Genomic DNA, 15,592 nt, shown 5'->3' on the forward strand with positions numbered 1-15,592 from the left:
AAGATATTTTACTCTCACAACCTTGTATTTATTCTGTTAATCCGTAGTGTAGCGTTATATCACTGGGGGTGAAGTATGACCTCCGTTGATACCCCAGAAATTCTCCCTCTTTTTTTTTTCTCCACCCTAGTGTTGGCAGATATGGAAGCCTGTGTTACAGAATGAAGACGTGAAGTTTAAAAGAAGTGGTCGTTTAACAGGCAGGAAGGATCTAATGAAAAGATGCTTATCTCTACCCACGCTGACTTCATTTGACCATTCTTTTTATGATCTGTCCAACACCTTTAAGGAGAGCAATATCAAGTAGAATATTTAATCACTGTAAATCAAAGGAGAAACCCACCTCAAAGACACTGAACCTCAACAGAGAACAGTGTCTTTGAAGGTTTCAGAGGGGGCATCGTCCGATATTAGATATAAATATCGGCCGATATTAGATATTATCAGACTGGCCATAAGTCAGTCAAACATTGTGTGAACCTGTGAATCAAGCAAAGCGATTGGTTGACTAAACTCTATTCAGGTGGCAGGTCTGAAGACAGTGACCCTTGTGCACGTTGGCATCCATACAGCCTGTACGAGTATAATTCCATCTTTTCTAGATTAAAGACCTGACACCACCCTGACGTATTTCTACTGCAGCTGCACACAGCGGAACGTGTTGTAAGTCGATCATTAATTACATAATAACAGGACAAAAACCTTCCAGACTCTTCCATTTGTTCAACAGTCACTCTGAAAGGAATCTGTCTTAAGGCGAGACACAACAGAAATGTTCCCTGACTGCAGCTTCTATGGAGAGCAAATAATGGAGCCAGACACACAAAAGGCTGAGTGTTGAGTGAGGAGCTCAGCAAGCAAAAAATAGTCGACCACATTTTGGTCTGCAAGTATTTGTACTACGAAACACTTTTCGACTGTGTTGGCTCTGTACTCAAGCAGGTGTAAAAGTGACGATGAAGTGGAACCAGACGTCTGAGATGTTTTACAGGCTCTGATGGAAATGTAGGAGGCCGCTGATATAAGAACAGGACAAAAAGGCAAGTCAGAAACATCTCAGATGAACCCTGGAATGCACAGACGATCACAGATTGATGTCAAACAAGTTTAATAACCCTCTTTAGCTCATTAACAACAGCAGTGTTATTCTCAAAATGTTTACTCCGTTAATAAGGTGCCGGAAATATATTCAAGAGTCACATTCGCAGCCCATTGAAAGCACAGAGTGTGCTGTGGAGCAGGAGAACATGACCTTCAACAGAATGTACAGATAAAGAAGTCACAGTGTGGAGGAGAGGGAGGCTGAACACACTGCACTGGGCAATTAAGGCAACACGTCGAAAGGTAAAAGACAACCTTCTCTGTACAAGGAGAGTAAAAAATAAAAAAACAAGCACCAGGAAACACTTTACAGAGCCTCCTTGAACCCCAGAGGAACACATTAAAACACTTCAAATAGCTGCTATGCAGGACGAAGACACAGAGAGAAGTCATGGACGAGTTAAAGAGGAAAAAATGTCTTTCAGTCACAGATATTTTTTCACTTGTCTTCGTGTGTTTCTTTGTGGTTACGTCCCTCCAGATCTGGAACTGGTTTTTGTCACAGCTCCAGTTTTATCAGTCAAGGAATCCAAGAAAAATGGCAACTTCCTATCCTGTTTCCCTTCAGGTTTTGTTGCCAGTCGACTCTCATTTGGCGCAGAGACACCTGCTGGTGCTTTAGAGGAGGAGCAGCTTGGCAATCGCAACGAAATCCTCATGCCTGATAAAATAATGTCCCTCAGAGTGCCTCAGCTGTGGTGAAACTGTCACAAAAACATCCTGTTTCAGTGAAACTAGGTGTTAACTGTGTTAGTGTTGACACATGCCCAATAAATACTGGCAGGCTGCTGAGGAAAGCATTAAAAATAGAAAGCAAAGCAACATTATTGAGTTAGATTAAAAAGCAAATATCCCAGAAACGGACACAATTAACCATAAATAGAGTGAATAACCAATGAAATGTGAAAGTGTCACGGTTCAGCTGACTCAGCGTCTTCCACAGGAACAGTTCAAAGCGCAGGCTCATCCAATCCTGGCCCACGTTTCATAAATTTGTGAGATCATTTTTGCATAATATCCATCATGAGAGGGCGATAAAACAGAATCTGAGTACCTGCCTCTTGATGACAGGCAGTGTCACAGGTCACTTTGCAGAGTCGGCCAGTTACGCCTCTCCAGCGAGTCGTACCTGGCAGCGTGGAGCAGCACTAAAACACCAGGAGGTCGCTCGTTTAACTCGACTCAGCACAGCCAGGCCTGCTGATTGGCTGAAGGAGCTGTCCTCTTATCACTCTTTACTTCCTTGTCATGCTGATCTGGAGTCAGCGCTGCATACAACTCGTAGGCTTTGAGTCAGATACAAGTCACGGGGGTGGGGCGACACTGAGAACAGCTTTAAATATTACATAATCTGTAAACGGTAACTACTAACAGTCGAGTCTGGTTCAGACAATTAAACCGTTAACATACAGACAGAGGCTGACATATAAAAACAGCTGACGATGTGTTCAACAGTCATATGGCGTTAGGTCCATCACTTAAGGGTAAACATTGGTGGAGAGTCAGTTCTTTTTTCTTCAGCCATCCATCACCATGGTTATCAATATATACATTAACATCTAAAAAGAGAGTGGGTCTCCACTTCTCCTTCAGCTCCCTTTTCTCCTCGTGGTTGTGCAAGAATGATTATTCAGTCCTTTATCTTTTAGTGGTCCCGTTTTGCCCTCGGAGGTGTCACACGGAGACGAAGACGTCCAGGTAGAGGCGGTCGTACGACTCCCTGAAGAAGAGGATGAGGACGAGGCTGAAGAGACAGGAGCCGGTGAGACACCAGTTCAACCAGGACAGCTCTGCATGAAGGGGACAGACAGAGAGAGAGACATGTTTGAGTCAGACTGTAACGAGCAGTGTGATGCATCAGGCGGGTGGGGAGATGACACTGACCTGCTCAAAGACACTTCAACAGTTTGAGATTCTCCTTTTTTTTTTTATCTTACATCTTCTCTTTCCATACGAACATTTTCATATGTCCTCTTGCTTTACGAATGATTAAAAATACACGCTAAATGGCCAAATGTGTAGATGTACTTTTGGTCCCTGCTTTTACAATTATCAGACAGCAGTAGAGCAGAGTGACACAGCCTGACAATGTTGCAATATTTTTCGCCTGTATCACAATACACAATATGATCTGGATTTTTAAAGATCTCCTCTAAAACACTTTATTCATTTGCTGACTTGGTGACAAAATCAATTACCGCAGTATTTTTGCCTGAATACCTCGATACTGCAACAATGTTGTAGCGATGACCGGTGATAATTTCACAAAATACGAACACGATGAAATTTCTGATCAATAATCATCAGTAATGTGGATATTATGACTAAGTGGGTAAAGGCAAGAACACGTAGAAACAGTCTGGTAAGTTCCCTTCCCTGTAACAAGACTTATGTCACCATTTAATGATATCTAAAATCGAAGTCCATGTAGTCTGATATCACGACAACAGCCTGTCCTACAAGACAGTGCCCCCATGAAACCAGGTCCATGAGCACATGGTTTTCCAGTTTGGTGTGGAAGAGCCATTCCTTTCAACATGGAACTTGTTCTGATCCACTTTGTGCTCCTAACATTGAACCGCTCTGAGCATTTCAACCAACAATACATTGGTTCAGAACTGTAAAAGTTGCTTCCCAGCTGGGATAAAGACATAGCAGATTTTCCTTGGCCTGAGGTGTAAACTGAAGTGGGCCGGTCATATTCTGCAAGTCGCTGATAGCACACATCCGTGATTACAATAGTTCCACTCAAAACTGGTAGAAACATGTGATAGCGCCCAGGTTCTGAGATTCCTGACTTGAACATGTTCAAGAGCCACTGTTGAAAATGCCCCAATGATCATTTTCCACTCTCTCCTCTCTCCAACGGCGAGTCGACACACACACACCGCCGCAGCGTCCACACAGGCCCGCCTCCTCCTACTCTTCCAACTGTGGTCTGAAGTAAACTACCATGAATGCTGTAGTGCTTAACACACGAAACACAGACTTTCTAACATTTATCTTTTTATGAAAATCTAAGACTTTATGTCACAGTATCTAGACAAAGGTTATGGGATGTCCTCCACAGAGCTCTGACCCCAATCTCATCCAAAACCACTGGAATGAACTGGAACGCTCACTCAATGCTGCTGTGGCTGAATGGGAGCAAATTACTCCAGCAAGGTACCACCATTGTGTGTGTTCAGGGGTACTAATTACAGTAGTGAAGAGTATTAAATATAAAGATAATACATCTGTACAGAACTTTGCGCTCCTGTGTGTAAACACACACGGAATAAATGACTCAGCAGGTGGGAGGATGGAGTGTTCCTTCATTATAAAATATGAGTCATCTGTACACCTAATTAGAGTTAGTATGAAGTGACATTGAATAAGTTATGAGTATCATATAGAATGAATGGATAATCAATAGCAATGCCTGACGTACGAGAATAAGGGAAGCTGTCTTTGGTAACGATTGTGAATAATTTAGTGATATTGGCATTGTTCCCCATTATCATTGACCTACACTTGAACCTAAGCACGGTGCAGGATGAGGTGCTCTATTTTCTCAGCTCTGTTCAGGCTCCATTAACTACAGGAGAGGAGCTCTGGCCGTTTGCAATAATGCTGAATCTGGAGGGCAGATGGGAACTCGCAACTGCACTGAACCGTCGGCATCTCAACTCATCAGCACGCAGACAAATAAGCTCTTCTTCCTGCTCGGGCTTTCACCATGCAGCCTGCATGAACACGCAGTCACACCTTGTCAAGTTCGGACAAAACCAGAATCAATAAACTCCTTCTTTCAAATGCATCAAGCAGCCCCTCACTGTGAAGTCGGCCATCACAGCAGCACAGAGCTGTTTGGGGGGGTTTTCTCTGGACAGAGATGTTTAGCAGAGTCTGCGCAGCGCTGCGAGGGCCAACTTCTCAGCTAGGACTGAGGATGTGGTGGCAGCAGACAGCTGCTCGTGCCCTGATAACGAGCCAGACCAAATATAGAAAAAATCAGGTCGTAACACGCAGTGGAGCCCTGGAGGCCCTGCCAGCACAATGTCTCTCTACTCACGCCGGCCACTTCGATTCCAATCAGCCAGCGCTTCATAACAACGCCATCCTGCTGCTCTGGTCAAGAGAGGACCTGATCAATGCAGGAAGAGACTGCACCGCGCTGCCTTTCCTCTGGTAAATCATGAGTTTTGGCTCTAACCTGTGTGTGCCTCCATGAGGAGAAGACGAGAGTGGGCTTAGACGATGGAAGCAAAGGATATATGTGATGGAGAAGAGGCTTGAGAGCAGAGAGGGAGATGAGGGATTGGGTGAGGCTGCTTGCAGCGAGGTGTCGAGACTCCCAAAGCAGCCTCATTAATCAGGAGCGTGTGAGCCGGACAGCAGGAGACCCGGCGTGGAGGCGGGTTAATGGAGTTGTGTTTATCTGACCTGCCGTCTTCTCTGTCCAGCGCTGTCTCGCTTCCTCACATGTACGCCCGACAAACACTCGTCCATTTAAAGATAGAGACCAACAGCCTGCGTGTGTGTGTGTGTGTGTGTGTGTGTGTGTGTGTGTTTGCGGCTGCAGCGTCGAAGGAATGCTAATGGGGAACTAGGTAATTGTATAATTCAATCAGGTGATGTGGTGAAAATGGACAAGCAGCTCAATTGCTCTCCTTTGATCTCTGAGGACACGTCTGGAGCAAAGTTTGGAGGAAACAGTTAAAGTTTGTCTGAATGGAGGAGAGCTGAAGAGAAAGAGGAGGAGGAGGAGGAGGAGGAGAAGGAGAAGGAGGAGGAGAAGGAGAGAGGATGAAGGCAGAAGATTAGAGCTAACAAGATTAAAAGGAAGGCAGGAAGAAAGAAGTCACTGAGTTCGACAGTAAACTGGTTTCCTTTTAAGTTGATAGTTAGATTTTAGCGGTGACCGACAGTGTGACTCCAGTTGCGTTGCAGGCCTGAAAAGATTCTTGTAGTGAATCCAGGTTGAGCACAACCTGGCCTTGTAGCAGTTGAAAGCTTGGACTAATAAAAAAATCATCTTTTAAATTGTTTTATTTCACTCTTAAAAAAATGTGGATTCATAGTTTCCGTTCGTCTTGTCCTCTTGTTTGTATTGGTTTTAATGAATTTAATGATTAGTCTTTTGTAATGATTGTTGAAGCACGTTGCATTAGTGAGATGGGTTAAATGGCTTATAATTGAATTGTTGAAGAGGAAGAGGGTGATGTTGGTGGATGTTTTCTGAAGCAATCAGATCCAAGCGGCTCGCAGACTCGGGTTTTCTTACTCAATTTCCGTCATTCTCTTTTTTGTTCTTCTTTTCCATTCATTTGAGCGAACTAACAATTTTCCCTGCGACAGAACGCTCATATTCAGAGTTCATCAGTGTGAACGTGGACAGTTCATCACCTTAACAGTCTATTACTGTAGCTGCCATCGTCAGCACGTCGCTGCTGCAGATGAAGACAGAGATGTGGGCCGACAGGAGTCTTATGGCCTTAATCAGTCTTAATTGAGGTCAATGCACCGTTGAAATGAACGTGGCTCAGTTCTCCTTTATGGCTGCGGCGGTTGTTTGAGGAGCGCGAGGTCACGCCTAAACACACGTCACCACATGATGACCAGCTCTTCATTGTGATGCAGGTGGAAATATTTACTTAAGATCTACAGGTTGTTGAACGGACCTAAATTAGCCAGATTATTTACGACTGCCAAGTCTGCCTGTGTGTGTGTGTGTGTGTGTGTGTGTGTGTGTGTGTGTGTGTGTGTGTGTGTGTGTGTGAGAGAGTGTGTGTTTGTGCATGAATGTGTGTTTGATATTGTGTGATCTGTGTTTGTGTGCCGCTGTTCATTTACTCTGTCAGCGTTGCTTTACCCATGATATCAAAATGACAGGAACAGCAAATGAAACAGGCTTTTATTCTCTCAGGGTTGACTGAACTCTACAAAGCGAGGCTGTTTGTTTTTTTTTTTTAAAACACCTTCACAGTCTTTACGGAGGGTTGAAACAGTTCAACGGAAGAGGCATTTTCACTTCAGACGAGAATACAAAGTTTAGCAGAAAGAAGAGAAAAAACTTCTTGGGACTGAAGAACTGTGGCAATTATTTCTCAGTGCTGAATAATCCCTGCTTCCCTCCGTGCAGGAGGAGACTCTAACAGCTCACAGCTGAACGGAAACTCCACGCCATCCCGCCATCCCCCCCATCTTCCTCCACCTCCTCTTCTTCTTTGAGGCGCTTTGCTCCACAATAACTCTCTGCTGCTTTGTATTCCGCCCGGTGCACTGTGCTAAATGACACAAACACACAGTAGATGAGATCGAAAGAGAGCGACAACAGCCGATATATGGGCCCCGGGCTTCATTCATGTTTCTGAGGCACATGGTTCAGAGACTCTGAGGATTTTTATAACACGACAACAAAGTCAAGAGGCCAGGTGGGGCTCACTGAACCAAGACCGGGCTCTCAAGGATATTAAAATGGACAAGGAGGTAAATTCATAAACGCCTCTCTGCCTGCAGGGAAAGGACCCATAATTCAGAATGCATAACGAGGCAGCGGGCAGCCGAAAGGAAAACCCTAAAAATTAACTGTAAACTGAAAATAGATGGAAATCTTTAAAGGCCATGGCTGCCAATTTTCAATACGAGGGGGCAAAACGAAGTTTGAAAAGACGAGGCTCAGGCAGAATTTATCAGTTTGGAAGTCATGCATATTATTTACCACATCCATTATTGGACTACAGAGAGGAAATTAGAGTAATGAGACGATCGACTACAATACTTCTGAGGGGAATTTACATAATAATAAAATTAATCTGCGCAGGCGTTTTTCCTCTTCAGGAGAGCAGAACACAGTTGGGATCAGTGTTTAACAGAAGAGCTGGCGCAGAGAAGAGGTGTCTCCCATCACACTGGATGGTCAAACAATCTTGTAATTAGAGCTGGTATACAGCCACTGATTACCTGAATCGATTCAATTCTTATTCCATGGTTTTAATACCGATTCAGTTAGGATGTCTTCAGTTACAATACCAATGTGTCTTGCTTATGAAAGATATATTGAGAGAACTGATGCTGTAAATCGTACGAGGGACCCTCTGACCTGGCGCCCAATTATCATATATTCAAGTTGAATGATTTTGGAGATTCTTGTTTAAAGGTGTAATATGTACGAATTGGCCAACTGTTGAATCATACTCAAAACAAACAGGAGGATGCATATCACCAGGGCTACCGCTAACTGTATCTGCCGATAACTTGATAACTTTGTATGCCGGTCATCTACAGCCTGAACGAAGGGCTCGGAGTACCAGGGAAGTGTCGGCGCTTACACCGCTTTCACGTGAGCTTTGCTTTGCTAACTGCTTAGCATACCAACTTGAGCAGATAGCACGGCAACACAGTTGATAGACACTGTTATTTTTTCATAATCTGTTCATAATCACTGTTCGTTTTTGTTATGGTTTTCTACTAAAATTCTACAATAAAATCTCAATAAAATGAAGATATGAAAGGGATATTGATGACAGATAATAAGAAAACAATAAAAAGTTTCCTGTTTTAAACAATCTTGTGGCCATGAGCGCAGATTTTTTTAAGTTTACGCGGTGCGTTCAAGCGCATGTGTTTTGATGTGAAGCTTCTTCTGTAAATCTGTTAAACTTTCCATCAGCACGGGGGGGGGGGGGGGAGATAATAACAGAACTTTTCTTTCTGGTTGAACATATCCACATAATTCTGATACATCTTATTCCTCTGTTACTGCGCTCCACTGTTGTCCAGAAACTATTAAAAACGCATTAGTAAGCTATAATGATTAAAAACTTAAGTGCCCAGCTGTTTGAGGAAACTGCTGAGTCTTTAAAAAAAAATAACTTGGAGAATTGTTATCCATTTTTCAAAGTCTTCATCTTCAGTAGGCATGAATGTGCTTGAAACTGACATCCAAAGACAGGATAGGGAGGTAAGAAAGTGTCCAGAGACAGACACATTGTTGGTTTTGGTCTTTTCACAGGATTCGCTGACTTCAGGAAAAACATATTCACGCCTGATTTATGCTTAAATATACCTCACTTTTATGAAAACCAAACCCCGACACTGAAGAGCTTACAGACCTGCACTGTGCCAGGACCAGCAGACTCCAACAACCTGGTACCTACACACATTGTGCGGCTACGGGATCGATGGCAATCTAGCACTCTGCAAGGTCACATTACAGCGCCTGCACGCCTTCAGCAGTGAGAACTTCCTGACAAGAGCGCATCGATGCATCACACTCCATCACACGACTTCAGGGCGGGAAGTGAAGAAAAGAGCAGCAAAAGCCTCCATCATCTCAGCTTGATCTTCTCCGCGGCTGTCGTAGGCAACTTGTCAGGATCCATCTGAGCACGTCAGATGCTTTCAGCCCACACACACACACACACACATACATACAAACAAGCACACACACACGTGTCGGCATCTGCACTCGACAGCAAGCACATATGGTCACATCCCCAGAGGAGCAGCAACACACAAAGAGTACAGCTATACACACACACACAAACGAACGAACACGCACACACACACACACACACACACACACAAACGAACAAACACACACAAATGAACACACACACACACACACACACCTTTACACCAAGCAGTCAATCATTCAGCACAGTGGAGACAAGAGTGGAGCAGAGGATACATCATGTATTCTTTATGAGTCCGACTCTTGTGTGTGTGTGTCTGTGTGTTTTTGTGTTTTTGCGCGATGGCCTGCAGTTGCACATTCTACCCACAGCTCTGTCTGTCCACACCTGGTACGTTGCTGTCTCATCTATGATTAATCCCCATGCTGACCTGTTACCGCTTCAGACAATTCAAAATACATTCCTTGGCATCCACATCACAATTTTCAAACAGCTTAATTTCTTTTGGCTTCCACTCGACATCCCTCCAGCTTCATTCTCAACTCTTCAAACTCCACCTGTTTAACATATGAGCCAAACCTGCAGTTGTCCGAATTAAAAACTCTGAACAAGGACACCATTTCTTGTCTGTAATATCTCATCCAACTTATTTCATATTTTTTCTTGCAGATCCAGGACAACCACAACAGCTGGTGCTGAACCAATATGGCCCATTTGAGGAACTAATGGCAGCTATGAGCGTGATTTAGGTGTGAGGACCAGAGGGAAAAGCGACTGCTCGTTTGAAAACAACAATGGCAGCTCTTCAAGAGGTTAGCGTAGCTGCTGTAGTATCAGTTCTATCAGTGAAGAGCAGTGAATGGAGCTGAAGTATTTTATTGTTGGAAGCATGTTTTGGCTCTTCTCTCAAAGCTTTGATAAGAGTTTGATTTACCACCTGGTTGATCTAATTGGTTGAAGTTTACCTGTGACAGACGCTGATAGATAGATAGTTCGTCCAACCCCCTGCAAAGTCTGTTTTTTTTACAGTGCTTGCCCTTTCCTACACAGTGTTTAGCAGCACCATTCCAGATGGTTCCTACTAACAAACCATACTGCATGTCAAGATAGCAATCTGCTTTGAGTCTAAAGACACTGGCCTTTAATCAAAGGCTGTCTGTTGTGTTTCCTCACGTCTACAGTGTCTTGGCCAAAAAGCTGAACTTGAACACAAAAACAACAGCCAGTGGTCAACAAGCTTGTACATTCTGCACCTGAATGAAAGAAACTACCTCTGGCAACCTGTCCTTCTTTACAAGAAATGTTGGCAGGAAATGTTCAAAAGAAAATACGTTGTCTGAGAACGTGGGTATCTGTCAGAGAAATGTTTGGGGCCACTAAGCTCAGAGGCCCCGGCTGTTCAGGTCAAACAGAATCATATCCACCCTGCACCGGCAAGACAACCTAGATGGCAGGATCAGGATACAGTTGTCAGGCAGCAGCTGTCAGCAGCCTCGTAGCAATCAGAGGGACTTGGCAGAGGAGGAGGATGAAGCTCATGAATATTTATGACAGTCTGAAAACATATCTCTTATTTACTCAAACAAACAGGGTGGAAGGAGTTCGTGTCAGGGATTGAGCCATCACTCCAGCTGATTGGTCCTGTGATGTAGCCGAACTTACAGGGAAGGTTAATGAAACCAAACACGGGTGGACAAACAGCACAGTGAGGCCGGACCCATGCACCAAAGCACGATCCCGAAGTACACACCAACTCACATATATGTGCACTACACTGCACCAACACGCAGCTGCTCACATGGATGACTGAGCTTGGTTTTTAGTTTGGATGTTGCTTTGGATGAGAAGTCATTCTCTTTGCTGTCAAGCTAAATTATTATATCAAACTCTGCCAGGCGGCCGGCATAAAGATAAATAGGAAGCTACTGTGCAATAGAAAGTTTTTCTTTCTTTGTGCTTAATGTGTCATGTTGCACTGTAACCTAATTTTCCCACTGTCCTCCATTCATTGGCAGCGTCTGAAGGGCTTGAATTGAATTTCTGAAAACAAAGGGGCCCGTGGCTTTTGGCAGTAGGGAGAACTCTGCAGGGGGGCAGAAAACTTCTGAATGGAGTAAAAACTTTTAGGTTAAGATTTTCTTTTAAAATATTTAATTACTGTTACCATGACTAATGCCATGAAATAAACACTATTAGAAACAGTTCAAATGAATGAATAAATACACAATATTGCCAAAAGTATTCGCTCACCTGCCTTGACTCGCATATGAACTTAAGTGACATCCCATTCTTAATCCACAAGTTTTAATATGACGTCGGTCCACCCTTTGCAACCATAACAGCTTCAACTCTTCTGGGAAGGCTTTCCACAAGTTTTAGTGTGTTTAAGGGAATTTTTGACCATTCTTCCAGAAGCGCATTTGTGAGGTCACACACTGATGCTGGACGGGGAGGCCTGGCTCTCAGTCTCCGCTCTAATTCATCCCGAAGATGTTCTACCGTGGTGAGGTCAGGACTCTGTGCAGCCAGTCAAGTTCATCCACACCAAACTCTCTCATCCATGTCTTTATGGACCTTGCTTTGTGCACTGGTGCACAGTCATGTTGGAACAGGAAGGGGCCATCCCCAAACTGTTCCCACAAAGTTGGGAGCATGGAATTGTCCAACATCTCTTGGTATGCTGAAGCATTCAGAGTTCTTTTCACTGGAATTAAGGGGCCAAGCTCAGCTCCTGAAAGACAACCCCACACCATAATCCCCCCTCCACCAACCTTACACTTGGCACAAGGCAGTCAGACAAGCACCGTTCTCCTGGCAACTGCCAAACCCAGACTCGTCCATCAGATGCTTTGCATTGCACTTACTGATGTATGGTTTGGATGCAGCTGCTAGGCCATGGAAACCCATTCCATGAACAGCTCTACGCACTGTTCTTGAGCTAATCTGAAGGCCACATGAAGTTTGGAGGTCTGCAGAAAGTTGGCGATCTCTGTGCACTATGCGCCTCAGCATCCGCTGATCCCGCTCCGTCATTTTACGTGGCCTACCACTTCATGGCTGAGTTGCTGTCGTTCCTAGTCACTTCCACTTTGTTATAATACCAATGACAGTTGACTGTGGAATATTTAGGAGCGAGGAAATTTCATGACTGGACTTGTTGCACAGGTGGCATCCTATCACAGTACCACACTGGAATTCACTGAGCTCCTGAGAGCGACCCAATCTTTCACAAATATTTGTAGAAACAGTCTGCATGCCTAGGTGCTTGCTTTTATACACCTGAGGCCATGGAAGTGATTGGAACACCTGATTTCTATTATTTGGATGGGTGAGTGAATATTTTTGGCAATATAGTGTACATGTGGATCAATATACTGAATCAATGAACAACAAAACACTATATTTGGTGCAGGGTGAAACCATCGATGACCTTTTTTAAGATGTGCCTTTATTTTTAATTTCCCATGGCAGGTCTGTGTCACCATGTGAGGTATCATTTAGGGCAGACAGCCAAAATAAAGACAGTGAGGATATTAATAGTATACTTTTGTTAATAGTTCCTGCAGGTCCTTGAACTGTGACTTCAGCAAATATATGGCTGTCCAAAGAATCAATATAATATCTATCGTGATTTAACCTGTGATGTACACCTCTGATATCTTGTACGACTGAGATATCAACACACATGTACCTCTTTTGTAAATTTACAGTAATCCTGTCTTACCTGTGCAGTAAAAGGTGAGGAAGAAGAGGAGCAAGCCAGTGACCAGGTTCCCCAGGAAAGTTACCACTCCACAGGTGATGCCTTCAGGGACAGGGTACACTGTCTCTATGAGGAGCTCGAAGAATATTGGCACGCTGCTGTTGATGAAAATGCCCACCAGGATGCAGGAAGTGTACAGGATGGCTGTGAAAGTGGGGAAATAAAAAGCAGGAACAAAGTAAGAGACAGTTTTACGTGAAACTGTGCTGTTACAGAGTTCCAAATCCTATCAGAGCTCATATTTTAGAGAGTGGCACACTGGTCAAATTTATGGAACAGCAGTGGTGATTTACACAGCCTCTCTCTGATACAGCACTAGCACTAGATTTAAGACGGATCCTGAAGCAGCATTTCAATTAGAAGCCACTCTTTCAGCTGGGAACAACGACTGTCAGCTTGAGACCAAAACTGCACCCACAGCCACACAGCCTTCACCTGTCTGCGGTGTCACGTGTTGAATTTTTGTCAGGTTTTGTTTCTGGACTACTTTCTTTTTTTTTACATCACATTCATGTTTCGATGTTAACAATCTGTACAAACATTCCATGTGACCTGTCTCGGGATGACTCCAAGTCCTTCTCTTTGTTTATTTTCTGTTTGAATATGTGATTTATTTAAAGCCTTAATCTGCTGTCAGCTGTCAATCAAAAATATGTATCTGTTTAAGTGTGCTAGATATTTTACAGTTTTGCCACTTTATGTTGCCTTCAAGCGAAACTCGGCTCGAGGCTCGACACAACATGAAACTTTGCTCGTAGCTTCACCAGGGTCTCTACTCATGAACAAGAGCATTGAGAACATTGTTTGTATACACAGAGTTAATGAAAAAGAAGGTTTTTGAACTACTCACGTTAGCTGCTGCAGCTCCTGCGCGTCGCCGTCATGGCAAACAAAAGGTGTCAATCCCTGAGTGCGACCTGACAAACACGCTTGAGGAGCGGTTCACCATTACTCTCCTGCCTGTCAGGTAGCACTCGGGGATCAACACTTTTTGTCTGCCATGACAGCGACGCGCAGGAGATGCAGCAGCTAACTTGAGTAGTTCAAAAACCTTCTTTTTCATAAACTCTGTGTACACAAACAATGTTCTCAATGCTCTTGTTCATGTGTAGAGACCCTAGTGATGCTACGAGCAAAGTTTCATGTTGTGTCGCGCCTTCTTAGTGTTCTAAAAATAGCGATTTTGATGCTAGCGTGTCATGCCCCTAGCACTCCCGTTCAAAATTAACGTGCCCAAAACCGAAACTACAGTAAATCTTAAAAGTGCCTCTTTCATCGCAATTATGCTTTTACACAAAGGTTTGACTCATATTCAATCCCAAATAAAGCCTTGGTTGCTTTTTGAGTTTTGCTTTCAGACAGCCTTTTCCTTTGGGATTACATACTCTCAACCGTACAACACCTGTATTCCTACACACAACACTGTGTGTTACACCACAGAACAGCTGTTTGGGTCCAACTTTCAGCAGCAGTCTGTACCTCATACAACCCCACATCCAGAGACCCGAACTATCCCTTTAACTTGACTTGACACAACCTGTGACTTGACATGACTTGCTTTGAGACCTGGACCAAATGAATTGACACCCAGTCCTTCTTAAAGAACTCCAGTTTGGATGGCACGGTGACAGCTTTTCAGTCTCATTTCTGTTATATTGTTTTTTTGTTTACTTGCACTCTCAGCATTAGGATTCAACTAATTTCACGGATTCTACAATATATCAAAAACAAATGTATGACTATTTTGCCAAAATGCGCAGATGTACCCAAAGTAAACAACTTGTCTCATTTGCTCCTCAGGCATGACGAATACTACATTCTTGTCCACGCTGGCTGCAGCTGGTTTCATTTGGGTGCAAGTGCCTCTTGATTATATTGGTGAAAAAAAAAATGGGAACAATTCTGGATGGTAAATTTTCAATTTAAAATCATGATGTGCTGACTGGCTCAATCTATTTCAGACAATGAATGTCTTTTGCAGAAGTTTGTGTAATACAGGCTTATTGCTACAACATATAGCATTAGATGGTCAACCGTGTGTGTGTGTGTGTGTGTGTGTGTGTGTGCGTGTGTTTGTTTGTGTGTGTGTTCATGTCTGTGGAGCAATCAGACAGCATTCAGTGTGTTTGGCCAGCTCAGGGTCTAGTCTCAGCTGCTGCTCCCAGCTTTGGCTGGAACCTAAATGTGTGAATGTGAATTAGATCGGATGTGCGGCAAGATTAAGCCATCACCTCTGGAGCATCACGGCACCCTCCATCTCCCTTATCACAGCAGATTGGTCCAAATGAGCTCCCCATTAGCCTGCACGTCCCTTTAATCACAACGCCTC

At 43.8% G+C, this 15,592-nt stretch overlaps 1 protein-coding gene across 1 annotated transcript in view; it reads right to left on the reverse strand.

Annotated features, from left to right (window-relative positions):
• Nucleotides 1-1,091: 1,091 nt before the first annotated feature.
• Nucleotides 1,092-15,592, reverse strand: part of slc49a4 (solute carrier family 49 member 4) — a 62,036-nt gene continuing 47,535 nt past the window's right edge. Inside the window, exons 8-9 of the mRNA XM_030428488.1 lie at nt 13,225-13,407; nt 1,092-2,891 (exon numbers count right to left, since the gene is read on the reverse strand). Of these exons, the coding sequence (XP_030284348.1) occupies nt 2,776-2,891; nt 13,225-13,407 (299 nt within the window). The 3' untranslated portion in view covers nt 1,092-2,775. The remainder of the gene's footprint in view (nt 2,892-13,224; nt 13,408-15,592) is intronic.

This window comes from Sparus aurata, chromosome 9 (assembly GCF_900880675.1).
Source record: "Sparus aurata chromosome 9, fSpaAur1.1, whole genome shotgun sequence".
Taxonomy (NCBI): Eukaryota; Metazoa; Chordata; class Actinopteri; order Spariformes; family Sparidae; genus Sparus; species Sparus aurata.